The 19488-nt window shown below is 34.4% G+C and overlaps 1 protein-coding gene across 1 annotated transcript in view; it reads right to left on the bottom strand.

The window, feature by feature from the left end:
* The window catches only part of LOC138328245 (carbonic anhydrase-related protein 10-like), a 97410-nt gene that overhangs the window by 57520 nt on the left and 20402 nt on the right, over nt 1–19488 (bottom strand). Inside the window, exon 2 of the mRNA XM_069274960.1 lies at nt 1618–1665. Coding sequence (XP_069131061.1) covers nt 1618–1665 — 48 coding nt within the window. The remainder of the gene's footprint in view (nt 1–1617; nt 1666–19488) is intronic.

Raw genomic sequence — 19488 nt, 5'->3', positions numbered from 1 at the left:
AACAACTATAGTCATGTAAGGACGGCCTCCCATGTATGGTGTGTGTTGCCTGTATGTTGTGCGATGTGCGTGTTTTGGGAGACTGCGGTATATTCATGTAGTGTCGTCTTGTATAGTGGAGTTGTTGCCCTTCTTATAGTGCTATATCACTGGAACATGCCGCCGAAGACGCCAAGCAACACATCCCACCCGGTCACATTATACTGACAACTTAGTGGTTGGCATCAATTGTACATTAACATAAGGTCAAGACATCAAGCTCTGATAAAGATTAGCGGAACAAAGGAAATAAAAGTAGTAGCTGAAACAGGCCATTGATGCGGACGGATGTTTATTCATATACAATTAATTCCTTAAGAGATATGTAACGTTGATTTGCCCTGTTCCTAAAATGTTTGTGAGATACGGTGAAACAGTCTTTCTGTCGTTTAGGTTTGAAAATGCAAAGTCAGCTTAGTTTACTGTAGGGATCAACCTACATAACAGCTCTCGTTCAACATCATACTGCAAATGAATTTAGATTAGAGATCAGAACTAACCAATGAAGAACTTGAAGATCACGGGATGCCATTCTGAAACTTTTTTTACTTATTCAACTTTTGAGTAGAAGACTGACGGTACATTAGGGAAAGGCATGAGTTAAAGGACATTATAGAATGGCATGTGTGAGGCAGAAGTAACATCGTTACCGTGCTGATGGAAAGAACTCTTGACGGGAATGGAGCGTAAACCTAATAGAATAAACATGTCTCAATACACTGCCAACGTAAAGCTACACCTTTATTTGATCGTCAGAAGGAAAATGTCACAGAATGTAGGTAATACAATCGGCTGAACGTGACATAGTGTGACGCTTCCATTGCACATGTTTGCCACAGATACGCCTCGCATGCTAGGATCAGAAGCGTAAGCTCATTTCTGTTAGACCTCGTACAATGTATATGATATCCGTACTCAACATGTACCACCAAATAATTATTGACAGGTGAAATTCCGGTGTTAGATAGCAAAGGTTTACGGTCCGTCTACGGAGAAGAACTAAATTCTTGGAAGATGAGTGTAGTTGTGTTTTCAGTTCCTGATAAATTTGAATTTTAAGGTACATTTTAGTTTTTTTGTAATAAATGTTAACAAACTAATAAATTTCATTCTTCATATATATCTATTACAATATCATAGTATTTCAGTGTCACCTACCGAAATCACGAGGCAATATCCGCGAAAAGTCGAAAACGAAGCCGTAATTACTATGACATTCTAAGTCGTAATTAAGAGATAAAAACGCTTTGTGGCACTAAAATAAATTCCGTTAGCCATTTGCTATTCTGCTTTTCTCGTAGTTACGATCTCTGATACCAACAGTCTTCTGTAATAATTAGTTTTGAGACTTTTGATCGTAAGGAACCAAATTCAGTTATTTTATGTGATGAATCCAGCTACATGTATCAATGAGGAGTATGTGACATAAGCTGGGATTCATGAAAACGTCAGTGAATGGAAATTATAACTTTGAAAGATTTTTGTTTACTTTCCGTAAAATCTGAAGCGTTTACATACTTTTTAACGCCTGTAAAATACTTTTTTGTAGAAGACGAAATGTAAAGTGAAATATCTTACCTGAAGTTTCATCATACCCCCACCACTGTTCCCAACGCTCGTCTATATCTGTAATACAATAACAAAGAACATGAGGATCAAACGGTTCAATACTTTTCATCATCGAGTGTGACCTCGTCGAATGACAGCGTGATATCACACAGGTGGTTACATTAGCGGCAAGAATACTCGTATAAAATGAAGTTTGTATTGAATTATTCAAACGATCTGCCGAGTAACCATGTATTGCAAGGCTTCAAACTTTTAACTATTTTCATCGACATCTAATAATATTTCCCCAGTTTGAACGACCTTGAATCACGCTATCAAATCTAGGTGACCAAGTACACAGGCTGATGGAATTTGTCAGGAATTCAGTTATCAAATAAGATGTTGTTTTTTACGTAGCGTGTAAAGCATTCGACATTGTCATCCATTAAAGCAAGAATATGACAAATTGAATGTGCAGCAATTACGTCGTCTGTTAATGCAAACGACGGAATTAGACTAATCATTAAACACCAAATTAACAAATAGTTTTAGATAATGAAAGTGGATAACTGTAAGATATTGGGAAAATAAAATGAATGTTTCTAATGAAGCTGGATAACTTAAAGGCATTGGGAAAATAAAATGAGCGTTTCAGTATTCATTTTGGATATTAAGCGACCATATATCGATTTAATATTGTAACGGATGAGTTTAACAAGCGCCTAAATGTATTGGTATTCTGCAATGTAAATTATGATGGTTTAAACTTTTTAAGCATTGAAAGCGGTGATTGTGACGTCACTGTTTGGCGGGATTGACTGCCGTTTCATTCATTCCTACTAAAAGTGACGTCACTGGAATGTTCGGGATCAAGTCATCAAATTTAGAAATTGAATCAAACGAAAGAAATAAAACATCTTATTTACTGACATCGTAATATTTTTCTATTTCAACTATTACAGGAAATTCTTATTATCTGGTATCTAGTTCTGTGCCCGACTAATGTCGATATTAGAGCTGAAAATGCACTGTTTCTTGATATTGTTCCGCTTCTTTTGTTGACTTTAAATTCGTAAAATGAACTTAACCCGCGAAGGGCGTCAGAACGTTTGTTTTCAACGGGAATAAACACCGTAGTGATAAAGACCTTCCAAGTGAAAATTTGCATCAGGGAAATAGGGACACAAAAAGACGATTTTCTCCAAAAGTAAGTAAGTTACACTACATTAATTTTGCTGGAACACTTAAAAAATCGTTCTGATTTCAGAACAATTGGAATTATGAAGAAACCTCTTACAGTATTTTTATTATTATTATTATCATATATATAATGTAAGTTAACAAGCTAACCGATACTTACATTATATATATCATTGGCTTCTTAGGTAAAATATATGTTTTTGTTTAAATATCACATACATTGTATATAACAATAATGACAATAAAAAAGCTAACCGAGTTTTATAATTTGCGTGCCCCTGTGTTTTGGCTGAGGTGACCAAGATTGCATTTTACGGTCTCGGAATAGCAGTTCAGACTGCTTGTTTAACACATGTTCATAGAAATTTTACTGTTGAATACAGATATACCTAGATTTAATATTCCATAAAAAGTCAAGTTACATAATATAAGACCACGATCGAGAGCATCGTGGGTAGCGATAGGCCAAGGACATCTCCTTGCAGGCGGTGTATGGGATTTGCAAATTATTTAGTCTAGATGAAATAAATGTTTATTCTTATTACTGGTTTATGTAAATAATGAATGTTCTTGCAATATTTCAAACGTTGGACATTTTTATTTTGCTAAAATTAATATCGATGCTGCTATCGTTTATGCGAGGAGATGAGATGAAGAGGTTTTGCCGAGTCATCTCGGTTTTCCCTGTCGACACCAAAATAAAACTTGTATTGTAAGATAGTGACTGTGTATTCTGTTTATCCTGCAACTTTTTTCATTATATATACAGAAGATGGTATTCAAAACGAAAGCAAATTGCCTGTTATTTACACGATTTCACTCAAAGCGAAACGCTTCTTTGATGATCAAGAAAAGATGCATTCACTAAACCGAATGAGTGTGTACTCCTTTTTACTACCGTGGGAAATATGTAAGCGACGTCATTCCGGTGATTGTGACGTCATTGTTTGGCGGGACTGACTGCCGTTTCATTCACTCCTACTAAAAGTGACGTCACTGGAATGTTCGGGATCAAGTCATCAAATTTAGAAATTGAATCAAACGAAAGAAATTAAACATTTATTTACTGACATCGTAAGATTTTCCTATTGCATATATTACAAGAAATTCTTATAATCGGTATCGAGTTCTGTGCCCGACTAATCTCGATATTAGTGCTGAAAATGCATTGTTTTCTTGATATTGTTCCGCTTCTTTTGTTGATTTAAAATTCGTAAAATGAACTTAACCCGCGAAGGGCGTCAGAACGCTTGTTTTCAACGGGAATAAACACCGTAGTGATAAAGACCTTCCAAGTATGGCAAAAGTGAATATCTGCATCAGGGAAATAGGGACACAAAAAGTCGATTTTCTCCAAAAGTAAGTAAGTTACACTACATTAATTTTGCTGGAACACTTAAAAAATCGTTCTGATTTCAGAACAATTGGAATTATGAAGATACCTCTTACAGTATTTTTATTATTATTATTATATATAATGTAAGTTAACAAGCTAACCGATACTTACATTATATATATCATTGGCTTCTTAGGTAAAATATGTGTTTTCGTTTAAATATCACATACAGTGTATATAACAATAATGACAATAAAAAAGCTAACCGAATTTTATAACATATATGTATAATTCATTTTTCACAAAAAATAATACGGGCAGCCTCTTGAAACGTCATGATATACACGTGCATATAAATGGTCTCCAATACTTTTAATGACATACGTATCGAATTACTAGTAAACGTTTCTGTCATAATTTGCGTGCCCCTGTGGTTTGGCTGAGGTGACCAAAATTGCATTTTACGGTCTCGGAATAGCAGTTCAGACTGCTTTACATTTTCATAAAAATTTAACTGTCGAAAACAGATATATCTAGATTTAATATCCCATGAAAAGTTACATAATATAAGACCACGATCGAGAGCATCGTGGGTAGGGATAGGCCAAGGACGTCTCCTTGCAGACGGTGTATGGGATTTGCAAATGATTTAGTCTAGATGAAATAAATAATTATTCTTATTGCTGGTTTATGTAAATAATGAATGTTCTTGCAATATTTTCAACGTTGGACATTTTTGTTTTGCTATAATTAATAGCGATACTGCTATCGTTTGTGCGATGAGATGAGTTAAGGAGGTTTTGCCGAGTCATCTCTGTTTTCCCTGTGGACACCAAAATAAAACTTGTATTGTAAGATATTGACCGTGTATTCTGTTTAACCTGCAACTTTTTCATTATACATACAGATGATGGCATTCAAAACGAAAGCAAATTGTCTGTTATTTACATGATTTCGGTCAAAGCGAAACGCTTCTTTGATGATCAAGAAAAGATGCATTCACTAAACTAAATGAGTGTGTACTCCTTTTTACTACCGTGGGAAATATGTTAGCGACATCATTCCGGTGATTGTGACGTCACTGTTTGGCGGGACTGACTGCCGTTTCATTCACTCTTACTAAAAGTGACGTTACTGGAATGTTCGGGATCAAATCATCAAATTTAGAAATTGAATCAAACGAAAGAAATTAAACATTTATTTACCGACATCGTAATATTTTCCTATTGCAACCATTACAAGACATTCTTATTATCCGGTATCGAGTTCTGTGCCCGACCTAATATCGATATTAGAGCTGAAAATGCATTGTTTTTTGATATTGTTCCGCTTCTATTGTTGACTTTAAATTCGTAAAATGAACTTAACCCGCGAAGGGCGTCAGAACGCTTGTTTTCAACGGGAATAAACACCGTAGTGATAAAGACCTTCCAAGTAAGGCAAAAGTGAATATTTGCATCAGGGAATTAGGGACATGAAAAGTAGGTTTTCTCCAAAAGTAAGTAAGTTACACTACATTAATTTTGCTGGAACACTTAAAAAATCGTTCTGATTTCAGAACAATTGGAATTATAAAGATACCTCTTACAGTATTTTTATTATTATTATTATATATAATGTAAGTTAATTAATATTCTATAGCCAATATGAATACCAACTTGATAGAGACAAATTCAATGAAGCGTTTTAGCGCTTCATGCATGATTTGCCTCTGTCTAGTAGGCATTCATATTGGCTATGAATGCCAACTGAAAGACGTTCAAAGCTTATATTTACATTTGGATTACCATTTTTTTGTTAAAATACCAAGGGATTTTGCATTTATAATGAATTAATCATTCGTTATCGTCCAGGATGGAACAGCTATTTGAACAGCCGTTTCCGTAGTGATCGCTGGTACGACAATTGTGACGTCACAATGAAGATGACGTCATAATTAGCATTTGAAGTTTATAGTCTTTGTCTGTCTACTGCGCTTGGTAAGGCTACATAGTGGGGCTGATAAACGCAACTGACGTTTACGTCATATCAAAGTAACAACTAATGCTAAACAATAACCACAAAAACAAAGATCAAATGTCACTACAGGAGTAAAGACCGTTTGCTAAATATCAGTTGAGAAAATGCCACAAAAATAGTGGTGAAATTGTTTATACACATAATAATGTTGATCAGTGTGACTGGAACGTGGTGATCGTGTGTAATTTTACAAGGGTTGGTCGTGGTCTAGGAGGATATAGGGAACTTAGGCTGGAGATGTGTATGGAAATGTGGGGTATGCGTGCGTCTGTTAGAATGATTACTTTGCATATGGAATCAAAAACTACATTTATCACGTGAATACAGTATGTCAAGCAGGTGATGCCATAGTTCAAGCATTTTAGAATATAATTCATTTTGTAAATTTGCAAGATGGAAAAGAAAAATGACAAAGACACAAGTACTGAATACAATAACGATCCGAGAAAAAATACAAAACTGTAACACCAGTGTCTTTCCTATGTCAACATAAATTTTGTATTGGATATTGTAAATGGAATTAAACAATAATTATTGAAACATTCTTGGCTTCTACATATATTTCTTGCCGATGAAGATAATGTTGGGCGCAACCTCAACGACTTGCATACGAAAAACAATTAGCTATGACGTTATATAGATACAGGATAGCTGTCATGACGTAATTTTCTGTAACTTGAGGTCCACAGATGGCTAATGAGGAACCATGGCGAATTCTGGTAGATATTGCATAATTCAGTCAACCGAATGTACAATGTATAGTTTGTTCTCCATTGAAATAATTCACTACGACGTCATACATATATTAACAGATTCAGATTGAAATTAAGATAATTCTCTTATGCTTAGTACTTCATTCGGTAAAATAATAAAGAAAAATATAGATACAGGAGGATTAGCATAGCCCTGGAATTTTAGAAATAAACATTAAATATATTCACTATGCAATGACTCCAGATGCTTAATGAATGTTATTCGATTATTTCCTACTCTCCTAACATGTTTATGTTGAACATTAAAACGTTTAAACTGTAGTCATCAGCTGAAAGTCAGCCGTGCAATATACTTTTTCTATAAACTACTTTCGGAAAAAAATCGTGCAATATAGTTTTTATCGGTGATCACGTGGCGTGTTTTTGACCAATGAGAAATGACAAAAAATTCTGAAAAATAATAATATCGAATATAGATAAAATGTGCACTTAACGATGGCGAACGTTATTTATTTAGCTGATATAAAACACGTCCATCCATTAATATATACGAAGACTGGTCACACAGAGTGACTGACCGACATGTTTATTTAGATATAGCGTGCAGCTAAAGGCGTTTAGGAAGTGCTGTCTTCGCTTTTGGTGTCACAAAAACACTTTCTGGTTACCTTCCTGTGAGACACGTGTGTTGTTTACGTCCCAGGGGAGGCCACGACAAATAGTCTCGGCAACGTGACCTAACGAGGATGGCACACGAGATGTAACTTTTGAATTTCTTCACCGAACACTCATCAGAGTAGAACGAGATAATATAGTTTAGGTGTTAAAGCAGCACACTTAGGAAATAGGGTATCCTGTGTGGCTGTAATTATTCATGAGCAAGACAGCTATGACTTAAAAGTCAACATGGAACAGCTCTTCAGACACAGCACGAGAGAACGTATACAGGAAGTTAATTTTCCTGGAGCCAATTACCTTCGAAATGGCTATTGTTTCAGGAACTGGATCGTCGCTAGTAGAGTATGAAACTTGATCGGATGAGTTGAGCATCCGTGAGTTTTAATTGAATTGCCGAAAACAATGAGAACTTTAGTATTTGTTGTTACAATAGTGATAAACATTGATCAATTTTATTATTAGCAATACTGTTGTTTCAGTTCAAGAACAAGTTTTTAATTGTGCAATAATCCAGCTTCAATTTCAAGTGTATGGTGTATTTTCGCGAATCATTTACACAAATGGTAATTTTGGGTAATCGACACAAAGCCCAGAATTAAAGTACAGTTCCTTCGTTTGAATAATGAAATAAGAAACTCAGGGTGAACGAACCAATTGACGAACCGAAAGAAAATGAATGTTTTTTTCTTATGCCTGCCGTCATATTTACTGTCAAAGAAATTATGCTATATGGATGTGTATGAAATTAATGCGTACTTTGATTTTTCTTCTGATGGGACGTGTGTTTGTTCTCGTTGGGAGAGAGATGACACGGTTGACTAATCCATATCACATCTTCTGTGGAGGATAAAACGACAAAAGGGGTACTTATTATCGTGTGCGAATGTTTCAAAATCGTTAAAACCAATCGTGCAGAGTGGCAAAACGTTAAATCTCGATAACTGAAAAAATAATTCACTTTTAATAAAATCACGATAAATGAGCAATTAAATATAAGATAAATCGTCGCAATAAATAATATTAAAAAAATATTAAAAAAACATAAAAAGATAAAGAAAACATGGATATGAGTGTCCTCGTATAGCGACACATTTGCACGATGTGAAGTGAAATATATTGGTGTACGGTATCATTTTAATCTTTGTAACGATTATTTAGACATAATCTCAAGTTATGTGTTTGCATGTCTGAATTTCTTTATCAAATATCAAATTGTGTAAAGTGCAATAACAGTCTGTACTTCTTTATAAAACAGGCGAGCCAAGCACTGATATAACAACAAATGATAGCTGTTTGAACTGTTATTACCAGAGGGACTATATCACTGTCTCATACACGTGCTGTATGAATGACGTAACCAGAACATCCTTGTGATACAAAAAGGTCACAAGCTGTGTAGGTTATGTTCCTAATCCTTCGGGGGATATGGCGAGTACCTAGCATTAGTAAATCTATTCAGACAAGACGGGGTGATGAGGAATGGCATAGGAAACATCAAGCTATCAAACGAACAGTAATTGGTATTCCCTATTGTCATATATTGTTTACTCAAGCCATTATTTCATTTGGCCGGGTTTGTTTTTAATCTATCTTTTCTCTTTAACGAATTCAGAGTTATCGTAATCAACAGATACAGTTTAAACTGTGAGAGTGCATGAATTTAAATATATAACTTTTTTCTTGGTGTGTTCACCAAAGACAAAGCAGACGTAATCTTAAATACTTTATAGGTGAAATGAACGCCAGGTGTAACGCAAAGATCAGATGTAATTTAACGTCAATTGAAGAGGTTCTGTGAGTAAAATGTTTGTACCAAAAGAATAAGCGTCCAAGAGTTGTGATTTAACAATTGAAATGTAAAGACTTAAATATATATTTAGACCTTTTATCAATTCACATTCAGGCGTATATATTTACAATTTCACTGCAGTCTCACTTTAATAAGGTGGAAGGTATGATTATTATACATATTCAATTTGGACGAAAACAGGGTTGTCTCTATTGTCAAGATTTACTTTGTTTTGATATCAAATAAAAAAAAATGATAATATTTAGTCTATGATTGTCAGATTTTTTTCTTTACAACAACCGTCACAAGAAAGATAAGCATACTTTGAAGATGCTCCATCGCTGACAAATAGTATTTTTCTTTAAAAAATAGGAACGGACGAGTTAATATTTTTCTTACTTAGAAAAGTTACTTACTTAAAACAATTACCAGGGTTGAAAAGTTTTAGTTTCTAATTTTACTTCAAGATAAACATATGAAAAATAATTGTGTCCCGAAGAAATTCCGTGACGCTATGTCCTATATAGAATAAAGTACTCATTGCGCATGCACCAAAAGCAAGATGAACTATTTGATATTTTTGTGTTAATTAGTCATACATATATACATGATTAAATATTTGAAAACAAATTATTGTTCAAATAATGAGTATGGTTTATGCTCTGTTGGCGCTGGAGTATCTTTAAAAGCACTTATTTATAGTTGCGATCCAGATATGAAGATTTGAGCATGGTTTGATTTGCTTAGTGTGTATATATTCCTGTTTATTCTGCTTTTTTATTGCTTTATACCAGTACTGAACAAATATTCAGTTTGGTAACAAATGATATGCGCCTGTCATAGCAAATCTGGTGATGCGATTTGAAAATAACAATATTGAAAACGTATTTGGTATTCCAAACCGGTTCCATATTTCGCATTTTTGACGTAAACATGTCTTACATTTTTGACGTAAACATGTCTTACAACCACTTTCTATGCAAACATGAGCAAACATTTTGAATAATGCATCATGTTGAACAAGCTCACATGTAAATATCTGACACGCTAAGTACTAGTTGCAAAATACTACACTGCCTAGAGGGTATCTCCAAAACGTTAAGGAAATCTAGTGTTTGGTTTCTTGTTGAGGTTTGAGACAACTATCCAAAGTATTACCTTACATTCTGTGAATACACAAATACACAACGCATGGTAATATTCTACTACACCAAGCCACACCATGACGCCTCGCAATGCACAGATGTTTTAATAAGATTTCAAATCTTAAAGCTGTCGAATTAACAGACAATAAAGAAGCAGTGTTACAGTTAATCTAAAGCATAACAACCGAACTTTACCTTTGAGATTAATATTTTTCTAAATGCAATCAAAGCTTGATCCAAATGGTTGATTAGCCGCGCTTTATTTAGTGCCAAACTAATTTGTGAGGAGAATAATCTTCATACGTCAGTAATAAACTCCTTTAAATCAGGTTTTGTAGACATAAAGATGAAAAATAGCATCGATGAAACATATCACGGAAGGAGCTGAAATGGAGGTATTAGTTCTAAACGTGGGCGCAGCCTGGTATTGCGTTTAGAAAAGATGACTCGACAACATTGGGAATAGTAATATATTGCAGGATAATTCCAGCATGCTAATTCTGTACCAAATTCTTTTCCCATTTGTTAACTAACCGTTATTGTTATGGGATCGCCGATTTCTTTCTTCAGCTTTGGTCGCTTCATGCTCAATTAATAACGCTGGTACCGACTTTGCAATCTTCCTTTACCATAATTATACTATACAAAGAATAATCGCCTATGACAGGTGTTTGCATGTCAGTACATTGAAATAAAACATGTTTTACTACTTTTGATATGTACGAAAAATGTACGAAGCTTTCAAGTCAACCATATAAGAATGATGCGAAACACTTGCAGACGTTTTTCCTTATAAACTTAGTATCATCGTGTTTATTACGGAGACCGTCATACGACCGGATTTTATTTCCGTCTATTTCGCTGGTGATAAAAAATTATGAGAGTAAATCGCTGAAACATTAAAAAACAAGTATCAAATATGATTTGTTTCTGTGAATCGCAAATTAGACCTCTGTGAAAAAGTATATGGGTATGAAACCCTAAAGTAAGAACTCACAAAATACTTTATTTTATACACTATCTGAGGATGAATAATCTTTATGCAATGCTAGGGTCTGCATACATTCGACTTGCATTCCACACATTCACACGTTCAATTTGAAGTTATTGGATCAAAGACGCCTCCGTATTAAAGAAATAATTATGTGTTCGATTACTGCTTACGCTTTGTTATCATTACGCGAGAGTAGAAAGATAATCGAATTTCAAATTCTAGTCTGAATTCACAATCTTGAAGGCAATGCTTTACCGTAGAGTTTGTGAGGGAATAAACCCAAGCTTAAACATTCAATTAACATCAAATATCGTATCAAGATAGTATTGCTTTGCTGAACTCGTCACCTTGAGGTGTCAGGATGAAGGATGGTTAGCTACAAAAATCGAATTAAACGAAACCGAGTGAAAGTATAAAAACTGAATTTATTTATTTTTATTGTTATTGCAAAAACATACTCACAAATGATGTGATTGTGCTAACGGAGCAAATTACTCTATTACTCTGGCAATACAGAAAAATTAAGTTCAGTGCCAGTAGGATCTGAAGCACCAACTCACGTTACACTTCCAATACCATAGTATCATTACGGTGGTACAGTAGTTTATGTATACTAGTCAGTGAAGAAGTAGGAGGATTACTGCTTCTACACATTCCATACTGATAGTTGTTGACATGGCCAGCTCAATGTCGTCGATGGTGTTCCAGTGAGATAGCACTACAGAGTTTTGTTTTATTACAAGATCATATAGTTTATTACTCTACCAAAATTGTAAACTATGAGCTTTTTATATAGGACTTTAGGTGAAACATACATAACGATATATAAGCAAAGTCAAATCGGACAGTTATTCGTTATTCAAGCGTCACCTGTTTTGACGGATGCAGCGAATTAAAATAAGTCATTTTTTTGTTAATTCCTTGGAATAACTATACAATATACTATATCAAATATTGACTTTTGCTAAAGTTTTTATGGTGTTATACTGCCTTGGAAGAACTAGTTAATACTATATTTTATACTAAAAATGTAGTTGTTTTTACAAATGTCAACAAATGTCAAAAGAATGATCAAATGCATATATTTATTACGAGAAGAACGTTGATCAAAGGACGTCACCCTGAAGACTTCAAAGAACAAATATGGGCTCACCGAGTCGATATGCTATAGATGGAACCTCACGTGACCATGTATAAGCCAATGGGTATAGAAGGAAATCGGAGCATATCTAATACAGTGCACAAATGCCTTACATAATGTATATGTCGTTTATAAGTACGTATCCTTAAAATGTGCGTTTATTTTCAGATGGTTTTAAAGAATATGCTTGATGTCTACAGATACACTAGAAAGATATGCTAAATCGCATTAGAGATGGTAGAAGTGAATTAAAATGTACACCGTGATAGATCATACATGTTAATATAACCCCATTTAAAGTAAGCAAAGAATAGACACACAATGGACTTTGTGTGACGGTGTTTATATATTTTGAAGTCTTGATTTCCTTTTAGACAACTATCAAATTATATCATGGAATGTTATCCCCATAAGCACTTAAATTTTACAAAATATTTCAATTTTAGCTAAATTCCAAGATGATGCCAAGCAGTAGCCCCCCCGGTAGCAAAGTAAGTTGATAATCTTAATAGTTTAAGATGTACTTTATGAGTAATGCATGAGGAAGTCTAGACAAACAAGCCGTGTTTAAAGGCTACGACATAAAAACATACTTTTAAATAATTTTACAATGAGCTATTTTGCTGTCACTACAAGGAAGGATAGACGATTAGTTGCGAGGTCAATTTCGAATTGACTAATATCGATATGTTTTTCTCTTGACGTTATTTCACCTTTGACATTCAAGCTGAAAGCTACATCCATTTGAGGGAGGCTTTGCGGCTTTGTTTTAATGTCAATATATACAAAAGTTTATTAAACATAGGATAATGCTCACAGTCTGTGAATATTGCATACATAGAATACCATAAATTTTACAAAATTACTCAAAACAAAAATAGTGAAAAATGTCAAAGGTGATACCTTATGCCTTTATCAATGATGACTTCTTCACTGTTTCTAAAGATTAAGGTTAATGTCCTGGATCATATTAAAAATACCCTTAACAAATGCGTTTCATGGCGCATTTAAACGGATTTAAAACGTTGTAAGTAGAGGTGGTAAGAACATGTAGAGCATGGTTAATTCCAAAAAGGTAACAGGACTTGTTGATGGTGTGTATAAATAATCCAGACAAGACAAAGTTGACAAAAAAAAAAAAAAAAAAAAAAAACCGGGCGAAAAGAAAATGAATTCGCAATGTTAGGTGAGAAGTAATCGTAAGCTACCTAGGCCCGGAGGGATGAAATACTATCATTATTTATAGTTGTTTTCACACACTATATTTCTTCTAACGAAGCCAGGACGAGCCGCACCAACAGCGATGTTAGAAATTCATTGATTTAAATTGTACCTTAATAAATTCCCTTACTTGACATTCTAGTAAATCGATTAGATTTTGTGTAAAAGGTCTCGCTCCCAAGGGCAAAGTTTATTTATCATCAATAAACGTTTGACTTGATGCTTTTTGGTAAGCAATTTAAGTGTGGGCGGTCATTTAGTGAGTCTGTGTGATGCAGTACGAATATAAACATGGCTTCAAAGAAACAAAATGTTTCCCATTTTGTCTCTTTATTCTTAATTAAAATTTAAATCTTACATTTGATTTCTATTGTAATTTAGTTTAATTTTATTTCATAATTTGTAAATTTGGACGTAACTTCTCATAAAAAAATATATGCTTGTTTCATAATGCGGATCTTGCATGCTATTTCCTACCAGATCAACTACGTTACATTGATAGACGCCCCAAGCCTAGTCGAAACATGAAAATTTGTGTACTTTTAATTTAACTTTGTCGCATCTTTAATGCTCTTTAACTCCTGTTAGAGCCTTTAGGAGTTGAAATATCAATTCAAATAACGTTGATGAAATTTGCATTAGGAAAACGCAATTTCCAATGTTTCTTCCTAGGAGAGGCGCAATTTCTAACTAATTTACATGCATTCATAATGTCAAAAGTGCACCAAGGTGGCGTTAATTACCATGAAATCGGTTTACAAAGTCACAATTTTTCAGCGATTAAAGCTGGAATTAATCGATCGAACGATGAAGGATTTGAGTTAATCAGAATGTAACAAGACGAAACAACAGGCCTTCGTCAACAATGCAATCGTCAAATTGAAAAAAAAAATGCTTTAACATGTCTTGGGACCATCATCGATTATATTGTGGGAAGTGTAAGGCGACGCTTATAAAATATCATTTGTGGGACATATATCTCTATAGAACTTGTAATACCTTCCCGTATGAGTTTTGTTAGGTTTTAGTCTTCTTAAAGTCTTTTTCCAGCAATCAGCATTTCATGGTTGGAATTCACTTACATTAAAATACCGCTTACATTTCAAGATACTCAGACCATGTATTCTTTACATCAGTTCAAGATCCCCTATGATACAAAACGTCCTATTAAGCCTAGTGGCATGTCAAACTATTTAACGAGACTGATATATGTCATATCACGAGTGTAAGATTATATGTATCACAAAACTTTAATTATCAGAAATATAAGCAAATACAATTATTCACGATCACCTTTAATGTATAACGTCCTAAACACATCTACTTCCTCCCGAAGTATAAGGACATTTAACACGCGATGCACAATACATACCAGGAATACCGTTATTAAGTTACATTAGCTGTTAACATGACGTTAAACCTAAACAACCAATCAACCAATCAAGAATCACGCATGCGTGTTTGGGCGAAAAAAAAACACTAGATATAACATCATCATAATATACTCATGAATTATTATTATGTCATAGCCTGAAACCACTAATGTAACTCACTTTATCTTTGTGCGGCATTTTGCGGGAAAGCTCGGACTCGGTATCAAAGATTTCATAAACAATTGTATAACATATATAATATTCTGTGTTTGCATATTTCAGAAATGTCTGCCCTTGCGGGTAGGTATTGATTGTGACGTCATGTGTTTATGAGCGTAACATCATACTTTTCGGCGAAAACGACGTGAATTGCGCTCACAAAATAATGACCTAACAATCGATACCTACCCGCAAGGGAGCTAACTCTGTAATGTGCAAAGACGGATTATGAATACACGATTTTATTGTATTATATCGAATATAGCGAAAATAAAGAAGACGAGAAATAGTTTATACTCGTAATTAAAATGACTTACAGTTGGATGTCTTCTCATGATCATCTCATGAGCGCTGAGCAAGAATTCCGATTACACTTTATGATAGCAAACGCATTTTTAAAGGAAATATTTAGATAGACATGGAATAAAAGAAACGTTTAGCTCTTTTATACATGTTGGGCTGTTCATACATATATGATTTGAGATGTACATATAGTGTGTTCAATTTTAGGATTTTCTGTTGTAAATTTCTCCATGCAATTTCACGTGCCAATTCTATGCTGTCTTTAGCGGAGCAGTATTATGGGACATATATAAATGTTTATCAATATATATATCACTGACGGGATGTTAAAGAATCAAAAGGATCCAGAAAATGAATCGATGGACTAGTGGGTCCGTTAACATGACGTACTATACTTACAGTGTTTGCAGTTACTTGATTTTTGTGATGAATCACTGATTATACGCCGACATTTAACAATCAATATAAGACACTTCCCAGAACACAAAGCGTTTACAAGACCGTGACTGAGGGCCACTCCAAGACGTTTGTAATGGTCGGTAATTGTGACAAAGATGTCTGCGTTTGAACGAGGAAAAATGGCCTTCTAACAAAAACGGAAATGTACAGGTAATGAATTACAGGTCATGAACTGAAAGTAAGCGATGACCTTGACGAACAACGGTGAAATACAATTTCGGCTTTTCACATAAGAAATGTGGAAAATGTCTGACCTGCAGGAAGGGGTTGGTCCAAACTAGTATGAATTCATACACCACGCTGATTTCATTTTAGTAGGGGTTTGTTCATATTTTTTATTTTGGTTTATATAATAGATTGATAATGCTGTTGGTGGGATGTTAAAGCTTAACACCATAGTAACTATTTATGTCATTTAAAGGCGCTCTCTTTTAATTTAAATGTAATGTGTTAATCATGTTTATCACATATAACTTACCCGTCCAGCAATGTCATACGTCCATGTCATACGTTGATGTCAAAAATATCGTAAGACACATGTGTAATAACACTATTATGAAGTCACATATAAATTTGACGTCATAATCTATATGCCGTCGCATGATTGTCTGTGTAGACAGAAACGTCACATCCCGGCATGCTTTCTTATGTACAGTTGTTTATATAGAGAAGAGATTTAAAGTTTCACTTACAAATGTATATTTCGATTAATAAAAGATATGTGATAAATAACATCTTGCATTCGTGACTATGTAATATGAAATTCATCAAAAACGTTAAATAATTTGATATGCCATTCGCCTAAAGGCTCGTGGCATATCAAATTATTGATCGAGTTTGATAAATTTAATATTACATAATCACTTATGTAAGAACCTCTATACAAAAGTACACATACCACAGTCTTTACACCCAGAAGCCATGATCGTCCAACGCACAATGGACAACAGATCATTAGTTAATTAACCATATATTGAAACAAAAATCTGCCATTTTTAATAAAATGATGTGAAAAAAGGTCATCCCTTGTAAGTGTTATTTTTTCCCATTACCATTACCAAGGCATAACGTTAAACGATAAACAGGTCTGGTGTTTGTCAGTATTTCTCTCATTGTACTGAACATTAATAAGGATTATACCAGTGAATGCAGATTGGTAGAGAGACTTCAATCAACCGTGCACACTCGATCCGGATATACAGTTTTCATGGGATATTAATCAGTATCGATATTTTGAGTATCGTGAATAGCTCATTAAACCGGATATTAGATATGGCCATGAATTGGAAACGGCGATTCCTTTGTCATAACGTGAGTACAATAATGAGCGGAAACGGCGAAAACGGCGATTCCTTTGTCATAACGTGAGTACAATAATGAGCGGGTAGGAAAGGAGGATAATTAAGTAATAAAATTTGAACGGACAATCCTGCATACTGATGAGAATGGAATACGAAACAAGGAAAATGGAAGCAGAAGCGTCTTGTTTTCACCGCGGAAAACCATAGTAATGTATACATAGTTTAAGGCGAAACCCGAGTGGAAAAGGGGTGATATCAACGGCGAAAACTGGAGAGTTCAGACACACCGCTGATTTTCGGTTTCATTGCGAATTCCAGCATATACTCCTATAGAAAACCATTGCCATTGCCGTGTTAAGATTTAAGGTCTAGACGATATCCCGGTCAATATTTTGGTCATGAAGATGTGAGGATTGATCGCGAATTATCACTTCACAGGCAGTGCTAGCAATGAAAATGGAATCAGTGCTACACAAGGCAATAGGTAGAAATAAAAATGAACCAGGGGCTACTCAGATAATAATGAAAATGAAAATAGGCTCAGAGCTACACAGTGAATAAAAAAATGAAAATAGACTCGGAGCTAAATAGGGAATAAAAAATGAAAATAGAATCGGAGCTACACAGTGAATAAAAAAATTAAAATAGACTCGGAGCTACACAGGGAATAAAAAATGAAAATAAACTCGGGGTTACACAAAGAATATATAAAAATGAAAATAGACTCGGAGCTACACAGGGAATAAATACAAATGAGAATAGACTCGAAGCTACATAGGGAATGAATAAAAATGAAAATAGACTCGGAGCTACACAGGGAATATATAAAAATGAAAATAGACTCGAAGCTTCACAGGAAATAATTAAAATAAAAAAAACTTAAAAGAGACTCGGAGCTACACCGAAGATATGTTTGTAAGTATATGTAAACATGAAAACAGACTCGGCGCTACACGGCAATAAGTAAAAGGAAAAAAGACACGGTGCTACACAGCAACAAGTAAAATGAATATAAAAATACAATATCCAGCAAAAATATCTTAGCAATACGGAGTAAAGTATATATTACGTTTGAGAGTCTTATGGTACATAATGATAGCATAGGTCGTTCACAGTTTTATATTATTTTATGCTTTAACAAGAGAGAAATGAAAGAGAAATAACTTTTGAAGCATGAATTTGAACCAATGCTAGACATGGTGAATTTAGGCTGTTTGTATTAAAAGAAAATAAAAAATAAAAAAAATAAAAAAAACAACAACCTTATTTAACATTAAAAATACAGACATTTAGTTCACTTTGATGTGATTATCTATGCTCTCCATACCAATTATATTGTTGCCTGTTAGCATCGTGTCCCCTTTCTTTGATAGTTAAACATCACCTTAGCTCTCTGCTTAGCTTGTTTAGTAACAGAACACCATCAGTCTAGTTTGCATACCATGTCGGCTGTGGCTTTTTATTAATGATGCATGGTGAGTTCACACAAACCCTATTTAGCATTGACTTTTCTGTGTGGGTGGTGGAAAGTTTCTTGCTTGGTTGTCGACTTTTAACAAGATACCGTGACTTTTCTCACGTTTCATACTTTCTAAAAATGGATAAAATAATTAATTGTTCTAGAAATAATTAACTAAATTCGGTATTAACCTTTTCCTTAGCATAACATAATTCCGTATCCATCCGTTAACCCTCAATACAGCTTTGAGATGACTTTACCCTTCGCTCTCTGATTTCATTGATTAGTCATGTTTACAAAACAGATTTTTTTCTACATGAATACAAGTGAATGAGACGCCTCTAATCTAGGGTTAAGAACGTGGTATAGTGTCTAATTCAATACCTTCTCGTGTTGGATGATTATAGGCTACACATCATCAAAGAGACTATGCCGCCATTTGATTCCTCAGAAAATACGAGAGATAAGAGCGCAGTAGACCTTAAGGCATTTCATACTGTTGTCTCGGGTTAGTTTGCGGATGATATGAACGTTCTATTAAGACCAAAAGT

This window comes from Argopecten irradians, chromosome 7 (genome assembly GCF_041381155.1).
Source record: "Argopecten irradians isolate NY chromosome 7, Ai_NY, whole genome shotgun sequence".
Classification (NCBI taxonomy): domain Eukaryota; kingdom Metazoa; phylum Mollusca; class Bivalvia; order Pectinida; family Pectinidae; genus Argopecten; species Argopecten irradians.
The sequence above is the reverse complement of the archived record's forward strand: the minus strand, read 5'-3'. Positions and strand labels throughout refer to the sequence as shown.